Source organism: Anguilla anguilla, chromosome 6 (assembly GCF_013347855.1).
Source record: "Anguilla anguilla isolate fAngAng1 chromosome 6, fAngAng1.pri, whole genome shotgun sequence".
NCBI lineage: Eukaryota > Metazoa > Chordata > Actinopteri > Anguilliformes > Anguillidae > Anguilla > Anguilla anguilla.
Genome location: NC_049206.1, coordinates 58,929,742 through 58,942,819, shown reverse-complemented (window position 1 = coordinate 58,942,819; position 13,078 = coordinate 58,929,742). Strand labels below are relative to the sequence as shown.

Genomic DNA, 13,078 nt, shown 5'->3' with positions numbered 1-13,078 from the left:
CAAGGGCTCCAGAGACGATGACTAACCACATTTTATTAATTAGTTTTCATGGTAACATGATTCGAATTGTCAGCGCACCAACATTTATCTTAATGATCTATAATTATGTGTAACTAATAAATCTTCTATTTTTTTTGTCAGTAAGCTACGGACAACTATGCCCACAAAATTGAATCAAACATTATTAAAAATACGATGACAAATATAATATCAGATACCTGTTAAAGGTATTGTGTGTGTGTGTGGATCTACAGCGCAAACAGAGATGATATACACTAACCAGATTGTCAACTCCTAAGACCCAGCGATTCATTTTTCTCCCTCGTTGGGGATATGTGTCTCTGGTCTTAATCTCAAAAACCATATATTCTACTAAGCCAAATCCAACACTACGGGGGGACATTAAATAAAAATGAAAATATTTTCCCTGCAACGTTTTTATCATCGAAGACACTTGTATCATCTCCAAAAAATTACTCTTTTTTTCTGCCTAGTCTCAGGAGGACATTCCTAATATAGAAAGTTCCATCTCAGGTCTGTTGGTTCTTAGTTCAAATCTGATACATCTACTTAAAGTTTATGACGAAGTTACATAACAGAATTAATGGATATTTGAAGGCACCAGTTACAAACCAGAACTACAAACTTACATGTTTATTACTTACATGCTGATTACTTACATTACATTACAGGCATTTAGCAAGATACACAACTTTTTACATATCATCTACATTACATTTATACAGCTGGATACATACTGACGCAATGCAGGTTAAGTACGTTGCTCAAGGGTACAACGGCAGTGTCCTACCCAGGAATCGAACCTATGACCTTAAGGTTACAAGACCAGTTCCTTCACCCATTATACTACACAGCCACCCACTGCTGATTACTTGGATGAAGATATTCCAGGAGTTTCCCATTTACTGTTCCACCTGAACCTCTTTGGGTTTACGGCACAGGTACAGCACAGTTTCCCAACTAGCTCAGGTGCTTAGTGCTCAGGTACAGATTGTTCAGCGCAGATGTTCCCAAACCTTTTCACGTTGAGGCACCCCCAAAAATTAACTAGCTGTTGGAGAGGGCCCCAATCTCAGTGAAATGGGTAAACACGGACAGACACCTCAGTCCAACACCCACTCCATGCTGTAAAGCACGGTCAATTAAACACACCACCACACAGACGCCCATCTTAATATAGAATTTCTGCAAACTGTGGATCCATTTTAAAAAGCGAAGCTGTGTATCTATATTAAACGCCTCTTCAGAGCAATACAGTCTACTACAATGACTGAAATATTGCCTCTTTAGTACAATGCAATTGGTTACAATGATCATAATATTGCCAAGAGCATGTAAATGAGCCTGTAAACCAGGTTTATTTTACCCAAAAGACTGGAAATGCAATTCAGAAATATGAACGCAACACCACTTTGTATTTATCCATTTTTACAAAGAACTGTCCCCAGAGCAGGGTACGTGAAACCATGAAAATTGTCTCGAATTTTCAAATCCCTGCACTGCGTGTTACTGTGCTGTTTTTCAAACTCGCTCCGATAAAAACTCCTGTTTTTACACCTGGTGTACAAAAGGTGAAAACTGGCTCCATAGCAGACAGCTCTACTGAATTTGACAGCTGTTCCTGTCACAGACGGAACATTCCGGGACTGTACAGAGCCAATGCTGTCGAGGGAATAGGGACGGGCGCGAGCAAGAGCAGCTTCAGCATCACCGCGACCACAGTGCCAGCTTCAGACAACAGTCACTGCTGGGTTTGAGAGAGATGCACCAATGCAAGAGCCTATCCCAGCATGCAGTGGGAGAGAGGCAAGTACACGGCCTGGACAGGCTGCCAATCCATTGCACACCATTCCTTCAGACATGCACTCCTATGGGCAATTTAGAGTCTCCATTTAGCCTGACCAGCATGTCTTAGGATGGTTGGGAGGGAACTGGAACACCTGGCAGAAGACTCTGTCTCTCTCACTCTGTCAGGATTCAAACTCCTTCTCTCTGTGAGGTGACACTGCACCACTGTGCCACTCTAAGTTGCATGTAAACGAACTAAATCGTACTACGCTACTCATTACTTGCGCATTAGCACGACACAACATTCTATTGGTTGCCATGACGGGCATGATGTAACAATGGACGGAATTCATAACGATGAAATCGACCCTCATTGGCTCTTCCCTAAAGCAAGCGGTCGGAGAGGAAAGGGAGTGGTTCGTTGTTGTGGGCGGATGCCATACCGAGCTCGGGGATGAGTCATAAGGTCAGGCGTGAGGTTTTTTCGGCTGGTTAAATGCCCTCCCCGTCACCATGGCCACACATCAACCTGCCATCCACCTGTCAGTTCAACGGGTATGAGACGAAGTTGCCTTTGTGTATAATATATCATAGTATTTGTTGTCTTGGCTCATTGTGCATAATACCTCTCGTTACTCTGTAGTTGACCACCTGTCATCCTGTTGTGACAAGATGTTTCAGCTGCGGATTACATCGCCTTTCAATTTTTCTCCCCCATTTAAATTTGTATGTCTTTTTTACATGAAAGTTCCATCATTATTTTACTTAGGCTGCATTTCACAGATTGTTCATAAACTGTTGTGTGTCATTGTTCATAGTTTTTGTACATGGTAAAATTTTAAGCTCTAAATCAACTCGTACACAGTTTATGTAAGAGTTAACTGTTAGAGTTTCATGCTTTCATTTATCATTGGCTTCTGAAAATATAAACCCTTAACGTTTATTGTAACAATGTTGTGGGTCTTGGTATTTAAAACCCATCCGCTTTCATCGTTTCCTTCTCCAAGCCACCCAGAACCTTTTTGTGATGAGAAAAAACATTTTATGCAGTTATCGACTCTTAGCCTTTTCATATTTTGTCTCTACACATTAAATTATTCAAAGCAGAGAGGGAAGTAGTATGTAGCTTAAACTCCGCTGGGCAGTAAAATGCAAATCAATAATCAATACCAAACAGCCTGAAGACTGTATGGGACATTAAGCTGTTTATGTTCGCTTATTGATCGGACAGCATTGATCACAATTATGAAGGCAAATGTGTGTGGTCATGTGGTATGTGGTCTTGGGGTGAGTGCATGTATGTGTGTGTGTGTGCGTGTGTGAGAGAGAGAGATGTCCCACTTGAGTTGTACAGGCTCGTGAAATTGCAAGCCAGTGTTTTCAGCAGATGACGTACAATAACACAGCATTATGCTATTCTTATCGGGGGGTAGGGGGGTACTGCACAATAAATATCTATGCTCGACAGCGGAATGGTCAATGCCGGCGTGCCCTTCCCTGACAAGGTAAAGGAAAAAAAGTAGAGGACCGGCAGCAGGACTACAACCTAAAATCTATACAATCCACATCCGTCAGCTATCACAATAAAATACATCTACTAGCGACCTTAAACAAAACGCCCATACAACATCATCGCCGGACATACACGAGAAGGGTGCGTGCCATTTAAACGATGCAAATCTGGACCAGAGTCCCATTCATTCGTATAAATTGAACAGTAACATGAACACCAGAAAGCGTATTTGAACAGCCCGGAACTCCCCACATTAATACATACGGACAGTACAGTCCCGCATATGTATTATTAATCAGGAGTGCACACATTTAATAGAGAATTTAATGTACACCCAAAAGACAAAACAAATTATACGTTTCATATAAAATGTACGGAGAGACTTCGGTTCGTCTATTACACGGGTAATCCTGGTGTCCCACGATGTGCTCTCCAACTCCGCGCAGCTCTCGCCCCCTCCCAAAAGGATGAGGGTTGATTTTGTATTACACAGCGACACTGCGGAGGCAAGGGTTTCCCCAACTTTTCCGCCGAACCATGCGAGGTAACACCAAGCAAAGGACTCGTCGTTTTTGGTCTTACATTCGCCAGTATTCCCAAAACTGGGCGTTTTGTTTGCTCGTTGTTTTTTATTCCGACCGCAAAAACAACTACGACCCGCCCGCAATCTGGTCAGCCAAAATCAGGCGTGCGCCAAACGGTTAAAAAAAACACCAAAAAACTTTAAATTAATCAATTACACACGAGAGGGCAAAATAAGACAGCGCGGTACCTCGGAATGACACTTTAGCAATCCTGTCTCCCTTTCCCCGCAGGTCTGTAACCCTTTTTAGCTGGACGACGAGAGCCATGGCAGACGGGAGAAGGTCCACCACTTGATGAGAAACGGCAGTTTTGTCTCAGGAGAAGGAACGATGATGATATGCATATGTATAACGGCTTTCCTCTTTTAAGTCAGAACTGGAAACTGGTGCATTTTCAGCGGCTCTCTCTCTGATGAAACGAAAAATAATTTTCTCCTCCCATTCTTTCTCTGCAGCACCCGCTTTATCCCTCCAAAGAAAGAAAGTCTAAATAATTAAACGGCTTTCATTTCATCCCGCAATACGACGGCTGGCTAGGTTCCGCGCGCTTTGCTCTAAGCCTCTCTCGCTACAGCAGGGTTTCCGCGCGAAGGCTGCTGAGAAGAACTCAGCTGCTTGGGAAATACTCGAGTTTGTGCCATAGGGGGCGTCGAGATTAGAAGAAAAAAAAATCGCCGTGACTGAAGATGTTCACTTGAGATTCGTGCGGCTATCGCATACCACACATCCTTGCAGCGTTCAGCATTTAACTAAACGCGCACTCGGCCAACTACCAACCAATATTGATACAATTTCTTCATACAGTAGGCTACTAGTTTATTTGAAACGTTTTACCTGAGAATAAACAAAAAAGCAAGTAAGCCATATACTGTATAAATTAAGTTTTTTTTATTTAAAAAAAAAAAAAAAAAAAAACGCTAGTAATTTGAAATAAGTGACATCCTGAGATTTGCAGAGTGAACCCCCCTCTCCATTCCACGCGTAAAAGGCGGTTGCCAGGCAACACTTTGTTGTACTTTCAGTACGTCAAGTTTGTCCAGTAGGTAGCCTGCCTATCTCAGGTCGAGCGCCATATTGTCCCGCGCAGAGAATTCGCAATAAAAGTATTTCTGGGGTGTTTAGCGTTTCCACTACCCCCTTAAATGTCGCAGAGAAGCGTCGGGACTCTGTCCACCCATAATAATGCAATCTACGTTTCTCCCGCTGTGATGCCCGGGTAAGTCAATCATTTTATGAACTAAAGAAGGGAATTACGTGGAAGAAAACAAAGCCGTTTCAGTGCGTGGAACAACACCTAAGAAACTGGGGGACGACGACGGCTATACAAACTAATAACATCATTTGATTTGATATCATTGAAATACAGCTTGCTATTGAAAGCTTTGTCGTGAACTTACATTCAACACGTACCAGAAAGCTTCCTTAACGTTCCTTGGTTGTGAATGTTTGCGAATAGTTACATGTTTCAAAGTATTTTGCTCATGTGTTTGTATTATTAATATTAGTTTTTTTTTAAAGATATGGCGGCTATGTGCCGACAGTGAGGTTCTCGTATGGAGACACGTTTGGAAACGCCACCGCAAAACACTTTCAGGATTACCGCTACGCAGCGATGTCAACCAGCACGAGCCCTTACAGCCTGGGTTGCATGTTTCCGTCAATCTACTCAAACAACCCTGGGCTCGCGCCCGGTAGCGCGTGCCGCGGCCCGGACAGGCGTTCGTACTCCCCCTACTGGGCGAGCAAGAACGTGGGCTTCGACAGACAAGCCGAGTTCAAGCACTTTGACCAGGTGAGCAACCAGGTGACCAGGTGAGCCAGTCAGGTGACGATTTTGGTATCGTTTGGTCTATCAATATTCAGATTGTTAAAAAAATTTTAAAAATTAAAAATAAAAAAAAACTTTAAATTGGGGGCATGTAAATCTAACAGTTTAATCAGGCCGTTGACCACAAGGTGGATAGCATAATTCAATTATGTCAGGTCAGAATGTAGTAAAGTACGAAAGCAGGACCGTTTAACACTTCTCTCTTCTCCCTACAGCTCGCGCACCAACACAGGGAGCATTACCTGGACACCACCGGGACCCGGCTGCCAGTACCTTATTTTGTCACAGCACACGGCCATGAGGAGGAGCGCGCAAAAGGCTAACCCAGGGATACACAATGATTCCCCATTAAAAAAAATACTATAAAAAAATAAAACTTAAACCTGGAACGATTGCTGTACTGACTGTCAATACAGCTTACTGTGTTTCGTCGGTTGGAGGCATCCTATGAACCCTATAAACTGTCATATAGGCTACACACATGTAACCTACCTAGTCATAGCCGCTACATGGTCGGGCAGCAGCTAATTAACGAGATAAAAAGCATCGTTCAGACTGTCAGTGTTATAAATACCGTACACCTTCATTCACATCCTCGCGCTGAACACGGTGTGTACTCGCTGGCTGCGTCACGAGCCAAATGCACTTATCTTTGTTTCCATAAATAAAATGCCGTTTCTCCCAGCGTTACTGTTCGTTTTTGACCCCAAAGTCATAGTCACGATTCCCATATAAATTAGCTCGCAATAAAAAGCGTTACGTGCACCAACATTCCTATTTTGTCGAGTGTGAAAACATTCCCAACAAGATGGAAAAAACAGCCTCAATAATGAAATAAGGTTATGGGATTTGGAAACAAACCTGCCTCTCGACACAAGAGTAATGTAAAGCCTACACAAAAACGAGGACGAGAAAATGCTGTGTAGACTGAGGATTCATATTTGTCACTAGACAGCCATGGGGATATTTTTTTCCTCTCAAGTGCAGATTACTGTACCATAGTCTCTCCACTGTGTGCTCATTAGAGAATCCCAAATTTCCTCGAGTTATAAAAGTTAACCAAAAAGTGTTTGAATGTGCAATATGCAATTAGGTTTGGGTAGCGGGGTAGGTGGGAAGGTGTCTCGGGGCAGGGGGCAGAATTGGACAACTGTCCTACAATTTGATTGTGAGAATCACACTGGCACTCTGGTTTCCGCTCAGTAGGGCCAATAATGCCCCCTGGTGTCTTATAAAATACATTACAAGTAGTCAATTTTCTTTTAAAGGTAGGCCATGGGTACACCGTTCAGTTTAGTAACCTTTACGTCATTCTCTTCTGCAACCCAAGTCTCTGCGATTGCTGTTAGGCAGTGTACAAATTGGTAGCAGTGTGGTCAGACAAGAGGCTAAACTTCCTTCATCCAAAGCCTGTGTAACTGGTACCCCAAAGCTGGTGACTGTTGCAAAAGTTGAACACAATACTTCATCATAAATTTGTGAAAGTTCAGCAGATAACAGAAAAGATCAGAAGACAAAAAAAAAAAAGAAAAGTAAAACAAAACAACAACTTCAAAACAAGGGACAATATAATCAATGGCTCACAAACCAAGGAGCAAGGAGCTTGCACTGCAGGTAGCAGGTGAAGTGCATGCAGCGGGTGGTATCCACAAAGGCGTCCATCTTAAAAGAGCTGGCCGCATTTAGGCAGTGGCTTTATACAAACAGGCCTGATGAAGACAATAGGCTACAGCAGGGTTGATTGCTAATCAGCCTCAGTTGTGTCTTGTTGTATAGGTGGGACTGGCGCTGTCCGAGGTTCTGAAGGCCGTCTATGGGAGGTAGCATGAATCTCGGACAGCAGCCAAATTACAGGAGGAACCCTCTCCGCTCTTATCCCAGCATGACATGTACCCTTTGACCCCTTTAAGGCGTAACATCACAAATATGCGGTTGCAATGTTCTTAACTGAACATTCTAATGCCGACGTAACAATCACTAAAGGCAACTGGAACCAATGGAGTCCTAGAATGTTGAAAAAAACATGGCTTTTGGCTTTAAGTACACAAATTTATGGAACAGAATTACTGATCAACAAAAAAAAACAAAAAAAAACGTAAAAAACACTAATTAAGGCACTGCATTCGCCACCTGTGGCCGGAGTGTAAGATTCAACATGGCGATCTTGGTCTCTGCTTTCGTGTGTAGGCTAATTGCCGGTGTCATTTTCCTGCTCCGGGCATGTTGCACCTGGCTGTACATTGTAGCATTGCACAGGTAACCATTCGAGCATCACGTCTCTTCTTACATACAGATGGTAGCTGTCTTTCGCAAAAACAGGGAGCTCATCTACAGTAAGTACAAAATAGTCACTGAAGACATTTTTTTTTTATCCCAGTCACCCCTGGCGGCAACCCAAGAAAAAAAAAGGAATTATGTTACCCAGTTCAAGTTATCAATTCCGAGGCTTTCATTGGATATAAAGAGTGTAGAGCTCAATTAGTGTCAAAATCTAACAAACAAAAATACTCTGTTGGAAATATTGTGGGAAGATATGCTTCCGATGCTCAATGCATTTGTTTAAAACTTGTTTTGCGTTTGCAGAACCGGCTGTGTTTGCAAAATGTGTATTTGAAAACCATGCTTTATTTCTTTGATAACATTTTTCGTATTTGTAAAATATGCGGTGCTTGTTCGTGAAGCGTGATGTTTTATAAAACTGTTTTGTGTTTGCAAAACAAATTGTGTTTGTTTGACGATCGTGTTTCGTGTTTGCAAAACACACTTTGTTTGCGGATCGTGCGAACATGTTCTGTTTGTTACTGTAGGTTTCGACACTAAATTAGCCCCATAAAACAGAAACTTTGCTTAACGTTAACGCTGATAAATGATCGAAGAGATTGTGGATTCTGTGGTATGTACAAAGTAGGCTAGCTCTTGTGTGTAGGCCTTCCGTCTAGTGTATTCAGCCGAAGCACTGCGGGTTCCCACGACTAGACGCAGTGGGGATCAAAGTAGCTTTAGTCGAGCACACAGGTTTAAACGAATCGTCACTTAACAGCGACTCCTCTGATCGTTACTTTCCTTTGGCTGACAATAAATGATAAAATGTCCCTGTCTGTTTTAATAGATATTACCCCTCAATCCCCACAAAAGTTCTGTGTTTTATAAAAACCCCACATCCACTCGCCTTTTGTGTGGTTAAATAACTACAGTCCACTTAAACGCTGCCGGCGAGCAGATTCAGAGCAATCACCTCTGTGCGTTTTTAAAAAAATTCTTCTTCTTGGCAACAGCACAGCATTGACATGCATGCAGATGACTGGTGTTCATTGTTTCCAAACAAGAATGCGTGAAATTTGCTAACCGCAATACACAATTCAATATTTTGAAAGGAAACTACCAAATAAACCACCAGCCCGAACGCCAGACGGCAGATGTTGTGGTAGATCGAGGATAGTCTGAAGCAAAGCCCCTTGCTCCGCTGTTTGTACTCCTACATTTTATAATACGTGACTCATATCATATGTCACGAGTGCTTGGCTTCCCCTGTGGAAATCTGTATTAGCAATTAATGCAGCGACTTGCATGTCACACATAAAGTATGAACATTTGAAACGTCTGCTATACATATTTTTTACATTAGTGTTTACTCCTCATATACAAAGACCACAGGAAGGATTGTAACATAGGCTATATATATTACATGTATTTATTCGTTTCTTAGTCCACCTGTGCAAAATGTCTGAATCCAGCAAAGTTTATACATTTTCATTTCAGTCAACCGGTGCCAAAGTCCTTGAGAGCAGACTTTTAAGGTGTAGCTGCAGGACTTTTGGCGCTACAGTCCTGACAGTTAATTCCACTGAGGGTTCGTTCCGCCAAGATTGCCGTTCCGACCAGGGAGGAAGTCGAGGCATGTGTTTTTCCTTTCAGCTCGAGAACAGCCTTGAAATCTCATCAGTGACGTTTCACATGCAGGTTGTCGCCCGGTTTCGCGCATGATGCAATAGTAGCTTTGTCCGTCTGACAACGCACGAAATTCGGCGCCTATCCGGCCCCGGTATCCGCGGGAGGGCAGAATTCTCGAAGGTGGAAGCAGGTGCGCGCGCCCTGCATTCCCGAAAGAATGGGACCGACTGATTTGACAGCGCGTGTTTAAAGCGACTTACGGGCAGCCGCGTGGATATATTAGAATGATGTCAGAGCAGATGTCTTGAGTCACCAGGCAAAAATGTTGTGCAGAAGACCAGAGCCATACGCTTATTAAGCTACTGGAGTCGGAGGAGGGTGGGGCTCCATTTAAATCGAATAAAAACAGTGATACTGTTTCGCCGATGCTTGAAGATGAACTAAACATTGTCTCTTGCAGTGAAGGTCAGAAGGCAAACATCACCTTGCCCTAAGCTGGAAACTCACCCGACATACGTGGAGGACCAGGTCATTGCCCATAGTCATGCCAATGCCTTCAAAAATAAGTTGCAATCTTGAGCTAGTCCACGTGGACTAGCTCAGACACACACAAACACGCGCGCGCACGCACGCACCGGCGCGAGGACACACACACACATTAGAATACGATCATTAGTATTTTAGAGGACGGGCTCCTGCCGCGTAACTGCCTACAATTCGGTACAGCGGGTACCCAGTGGTGGAAAGCAAGCTTCCTTCTGGTCGGTTGAGTGGGAGGGGAACGGCCCGACGACGCCTACGTTTGATTCTCGGTAACCGCCAGAAGGGGGAGACAAACGCAAAGGGGGGGAACCGCGTTGGAGAGAGAGAGAGTCAGACGTGTCCGTCTGTCTTTTCCGAAATCTTTCTCAGCCGTTCCCCACTCACTGTAGCGCCCGCGCGCCAGGATTATCACACTTATTCACAATGTCTCTAACTACAGTAAGGACCCTCCTAGCCTTTTCGCTATCACTGTTTGCCCTGAGTCCAGGAGCTACAGGTAAGGCAAATCTTCCCATATTCTTTCCTCCACGTGCACTGGGGTCGTGCCTTCCGTTTGCAAGAATGCAAGTATATTTGCAGTGCATTCTTGCAGGATTGATTTTGCAGAGCTGATTGGGGCATGGTCGTTTTCCTTTTCTTTAGAATAAATTGCATGTGTTTAATTGGACGAAGAAGTAGTTTATGAGTGTCCAAAATTGTATTTATCATTGACTTTTTTTTTTGTAAACATAAACTTTTTTTTAGTATTCAAGTGGAGAGATTGGGGTTAATAAGTGAAAATTAGGGAGGTTAATTAGGTCATAGCCCAGCAACACAGGAGGAATACTTTTGAACACAGTTGTGTGCTTGAGAATATTTAAATATTTATACTTATTTCTAATGAATCATTTGTAGAATATTAACAGCAAGGGCATTGCTTGGATGGACTTCAATACTGTGTGTGTGTGTGTAGGAGAGAGAGAGACAGAGAGAGATAGCATGATGTGTGCATGTGCTTTACTTTGTAAGAGACTGACCATTCTAATGAACAGTAAGCATATTATCACATTGTTTTTTGATTTATGTGATCATAATTTGGCAGACAGTTTACCCACTCTCTCATGGAAATTTCCTTACTGTTTAAATTAGCAGGTTTCCAGAAAAATCAAAAATTCCTGGAAAACACAACCAAAAAAGGAAAGCAATCATTTTTTTCCCTGTTATCAGTAAATGACAATCTTGCAAAGTGCATATGTATAAAAACATAAGGGAAAAAATTGCAAGAAAAACACAGACACGTTTTTTTTTCCAGACAAAAAAAAAATGAAAATCTGGCTCGTCTAAAGTCTGGTGTTTGCATAATAGCGGGCTGCTGTGGAAGGTTTTTTGCACAGGAGCTGCAGCAGAATGAGGAAATCTGACCACATATCTATACCTTTTCCACAGCATTGCCGCTTCTGCAAGGAAAATGTGATGCTCCTGTCTGGCAAAAAAAAAAAAAAAACAGATTACGATGTGCACTGGCTTCAGACATATACATGGCTAGAGCTTCGGCTTCGGGTCTGCCGTTAAATGACAGGGCTGACGTTAGGTGTTAGATCGGCATCCCATCATTTCCAGTGGCTTCTGCGGAGCCAGAACCTGTGACCTAATTTGGCTGCGGTGGGGGATTGCGTCGCGGCCTGATGGTAAACTCAGTGAGAGGAGACGCCCCCCACCCCCTGCGAGTTCTGCGGTTTTCGGGGGGGGGGGGTCTGGCCGTTATCAGGCGAGTTCCACGTGCAGTGAGCTCGGGCGCTTTTTATTTATTTAGTTGCGTCAGGCTTCTGGCGATATTTCACCAATAATAAAAAAAAGAAGAAAAATTAGCTTCTGCAATGGCTCAATTTATGACAGCAGTTAAAGTGAGAGGTTTTTATGAGCGCAAAGACGCCCCCACCACCTCCTGTCCTTCAGAGAGATCTGACCAACCGATTTTTCCGAAGCGCCCTTCGAGTGGGCGTGGCTAGAATCAGCCTCGTCACAACATTCACTAGCGACAAAAACAGAAACAGTGGGTTTGGGAGATGGACCAGCAGTGATGGAGTTAATGGAATGGACAGTTAGGGGGGCGGGGGTGGGGGGAGGGGGGTCGGTATTCAGAGGTAAGTACAGATAGGCAAAGCCCTTGGGGGTGGGGTTGGGGGCGGGAGGAGGGAGGGGGAGTGGGGGGGTGGTGCGATTTTGACTGGAAAGCACGACCGTTCAGAAACGCTCAAGTGGATTGCATGAATTCCTTCCTCCCATAAAAAAAAAAAAGTTAAAAAAAAAAATACGATCATGAGAATTTGAGCCAGCAGTTTTTCATCAAAAGGTTTTCGATAAAACCAGTGAGCAACTGAAGGGTTGTGCCTCCTTTTTGGCGGGATTGTCCCGCTCTACGCCCCCCCCCCCATCCCCCATCCCCCACCCCCCACTCCTCGGTAAAACGCAAAGTTAAGTTTAATTTATAACACATAAAATGGGGGGGCGGGGTCATTTGGCCCCTGCAGCAGCTATGCAATGGGGGACCCCCCCCCCGAAAATAAGCTTGAGGATATGTTAGGTCACGCTCTTTCGGGAAGGGTCCAACGCCCCCCCCCCCCTCCCCCTCCCCAACCCTCCTCAGAGGTGTGTCCCAGAAGGAGGTGGGTTTGGAAGCCTCAGAAACAGACTGCTGTGTATTGTTAGTTGCCACGTTACAAATGTCTCTGTTCCTGACTTCAGAGTTGTGCCCCCCCCCCCCCCCCCCCTCGCGAATGAGATCACCGGTGTCAGCGTGGACTGAAGTTATTATAGCAGCTGTTTGGCGTGTTTCTGAGACGCTGACCTTCTCTGTTTGGCTCAAAAATAAAGGGAACGGGTGGCAGTATAGATTAATGGTGTGGGGAACTGGGCTCGTCACTGAAAGGT

At 43.9% G+C, this 13,078-nt stretch overlaps 3 protein-coding genes across 18 annotated transcripts in view; 2 read left to right on the top strand and 1 right to left on the bottom strand.

The window, feature by feature from the left end:
* otofa (otoferlin a) overlaps positions 1–13,078 on the bottom strand; it is a 102,127-nt gene that overhangs the window by 85,837 nt on the left and 3,212 nt on the right. For 7 of the 16 annotated variants that reach the window (XM_035423911.1, XM_035423914.1, XM_035423913.1 and 4 more), the window contains exon 1: positions 4,095–4,692. The exons of 1 other annotated variant lie outside the window; for it this stretch is intronic. In XM_035423911.1, coding sequence (XP_035279802.1) covers positions 4,095–4,173 — 79 coding nt within the window. In that variant the 5' untranslated portion in view covers positions 4,174–4,692. Of the gene's footprint in view, positions 1–4,094; positions 4,694–13,078 lie in introns of those variants that run through there. 8 more of the 16 variants (XM_035423910.1, XM_035423917.1, XM_035423909.1 and 5 more) reach the window with 3 other exon arrangements.
* Positions 4,921–6,123, top strand: fam166c (family with sequence similarity 166 member C). The gene is made up of 3 exons (XM_035423968.1): positions 4,921–5,122; positions 5,425–5,698; positions 5,950–6,123. Exons 1-3 carry the CDS (start codon positions 5,049–5,051, stop codon positions 6,055–6,057), a joined length of 456 nt encoding a protein of 151 aa, XP_035279859.1. The 5' UTR covers positions 4,921–5,048; the 3' UTR covers positions 6,058–6,123.
* Positions 10,510–13,078, top strand: part of fndc1 (fibronectin type III domain containing 1) — a 45,039-nt gene continuing 42,470 nt past the window's right edge. The window contains exon 1 of the mRNA XM_035423971.1: positions 10,510–10,664. Coding sequence (XP_035279862.1) covers positions 10,592–10,664 — 73 coding nt within the window. The 5' untranslated portion in view covers positions 10,510–10,591. The remainder of the gene's footprint in view (positions 10,665–13,078) is intronic.

Bases quoted from the DNA above. Each gene is read 5' to 3' on its own strand.
- fam166c (XM_035423968.1), top strand. From the start codon at position 5,049: ATGTCGCAGAGAAGCGTCGGGACTCTGTCCACCCATAATAATGCAATC. The intron at 5,123-5,424 runs GTAAGTCAATCA...TTTTTTTTAAAG, and splicing joins TCTCCCGCTGTGATGCCCGG to ATATGGCGGCTATGTGCCGA. The intron at 5,699-5,949 runs GTGAGCAACCAG...TTCTCCCTACAG, and splicing joins AGTTCAAGCACTTTGACCAG to CTCGCGCACCAACACAGGGA.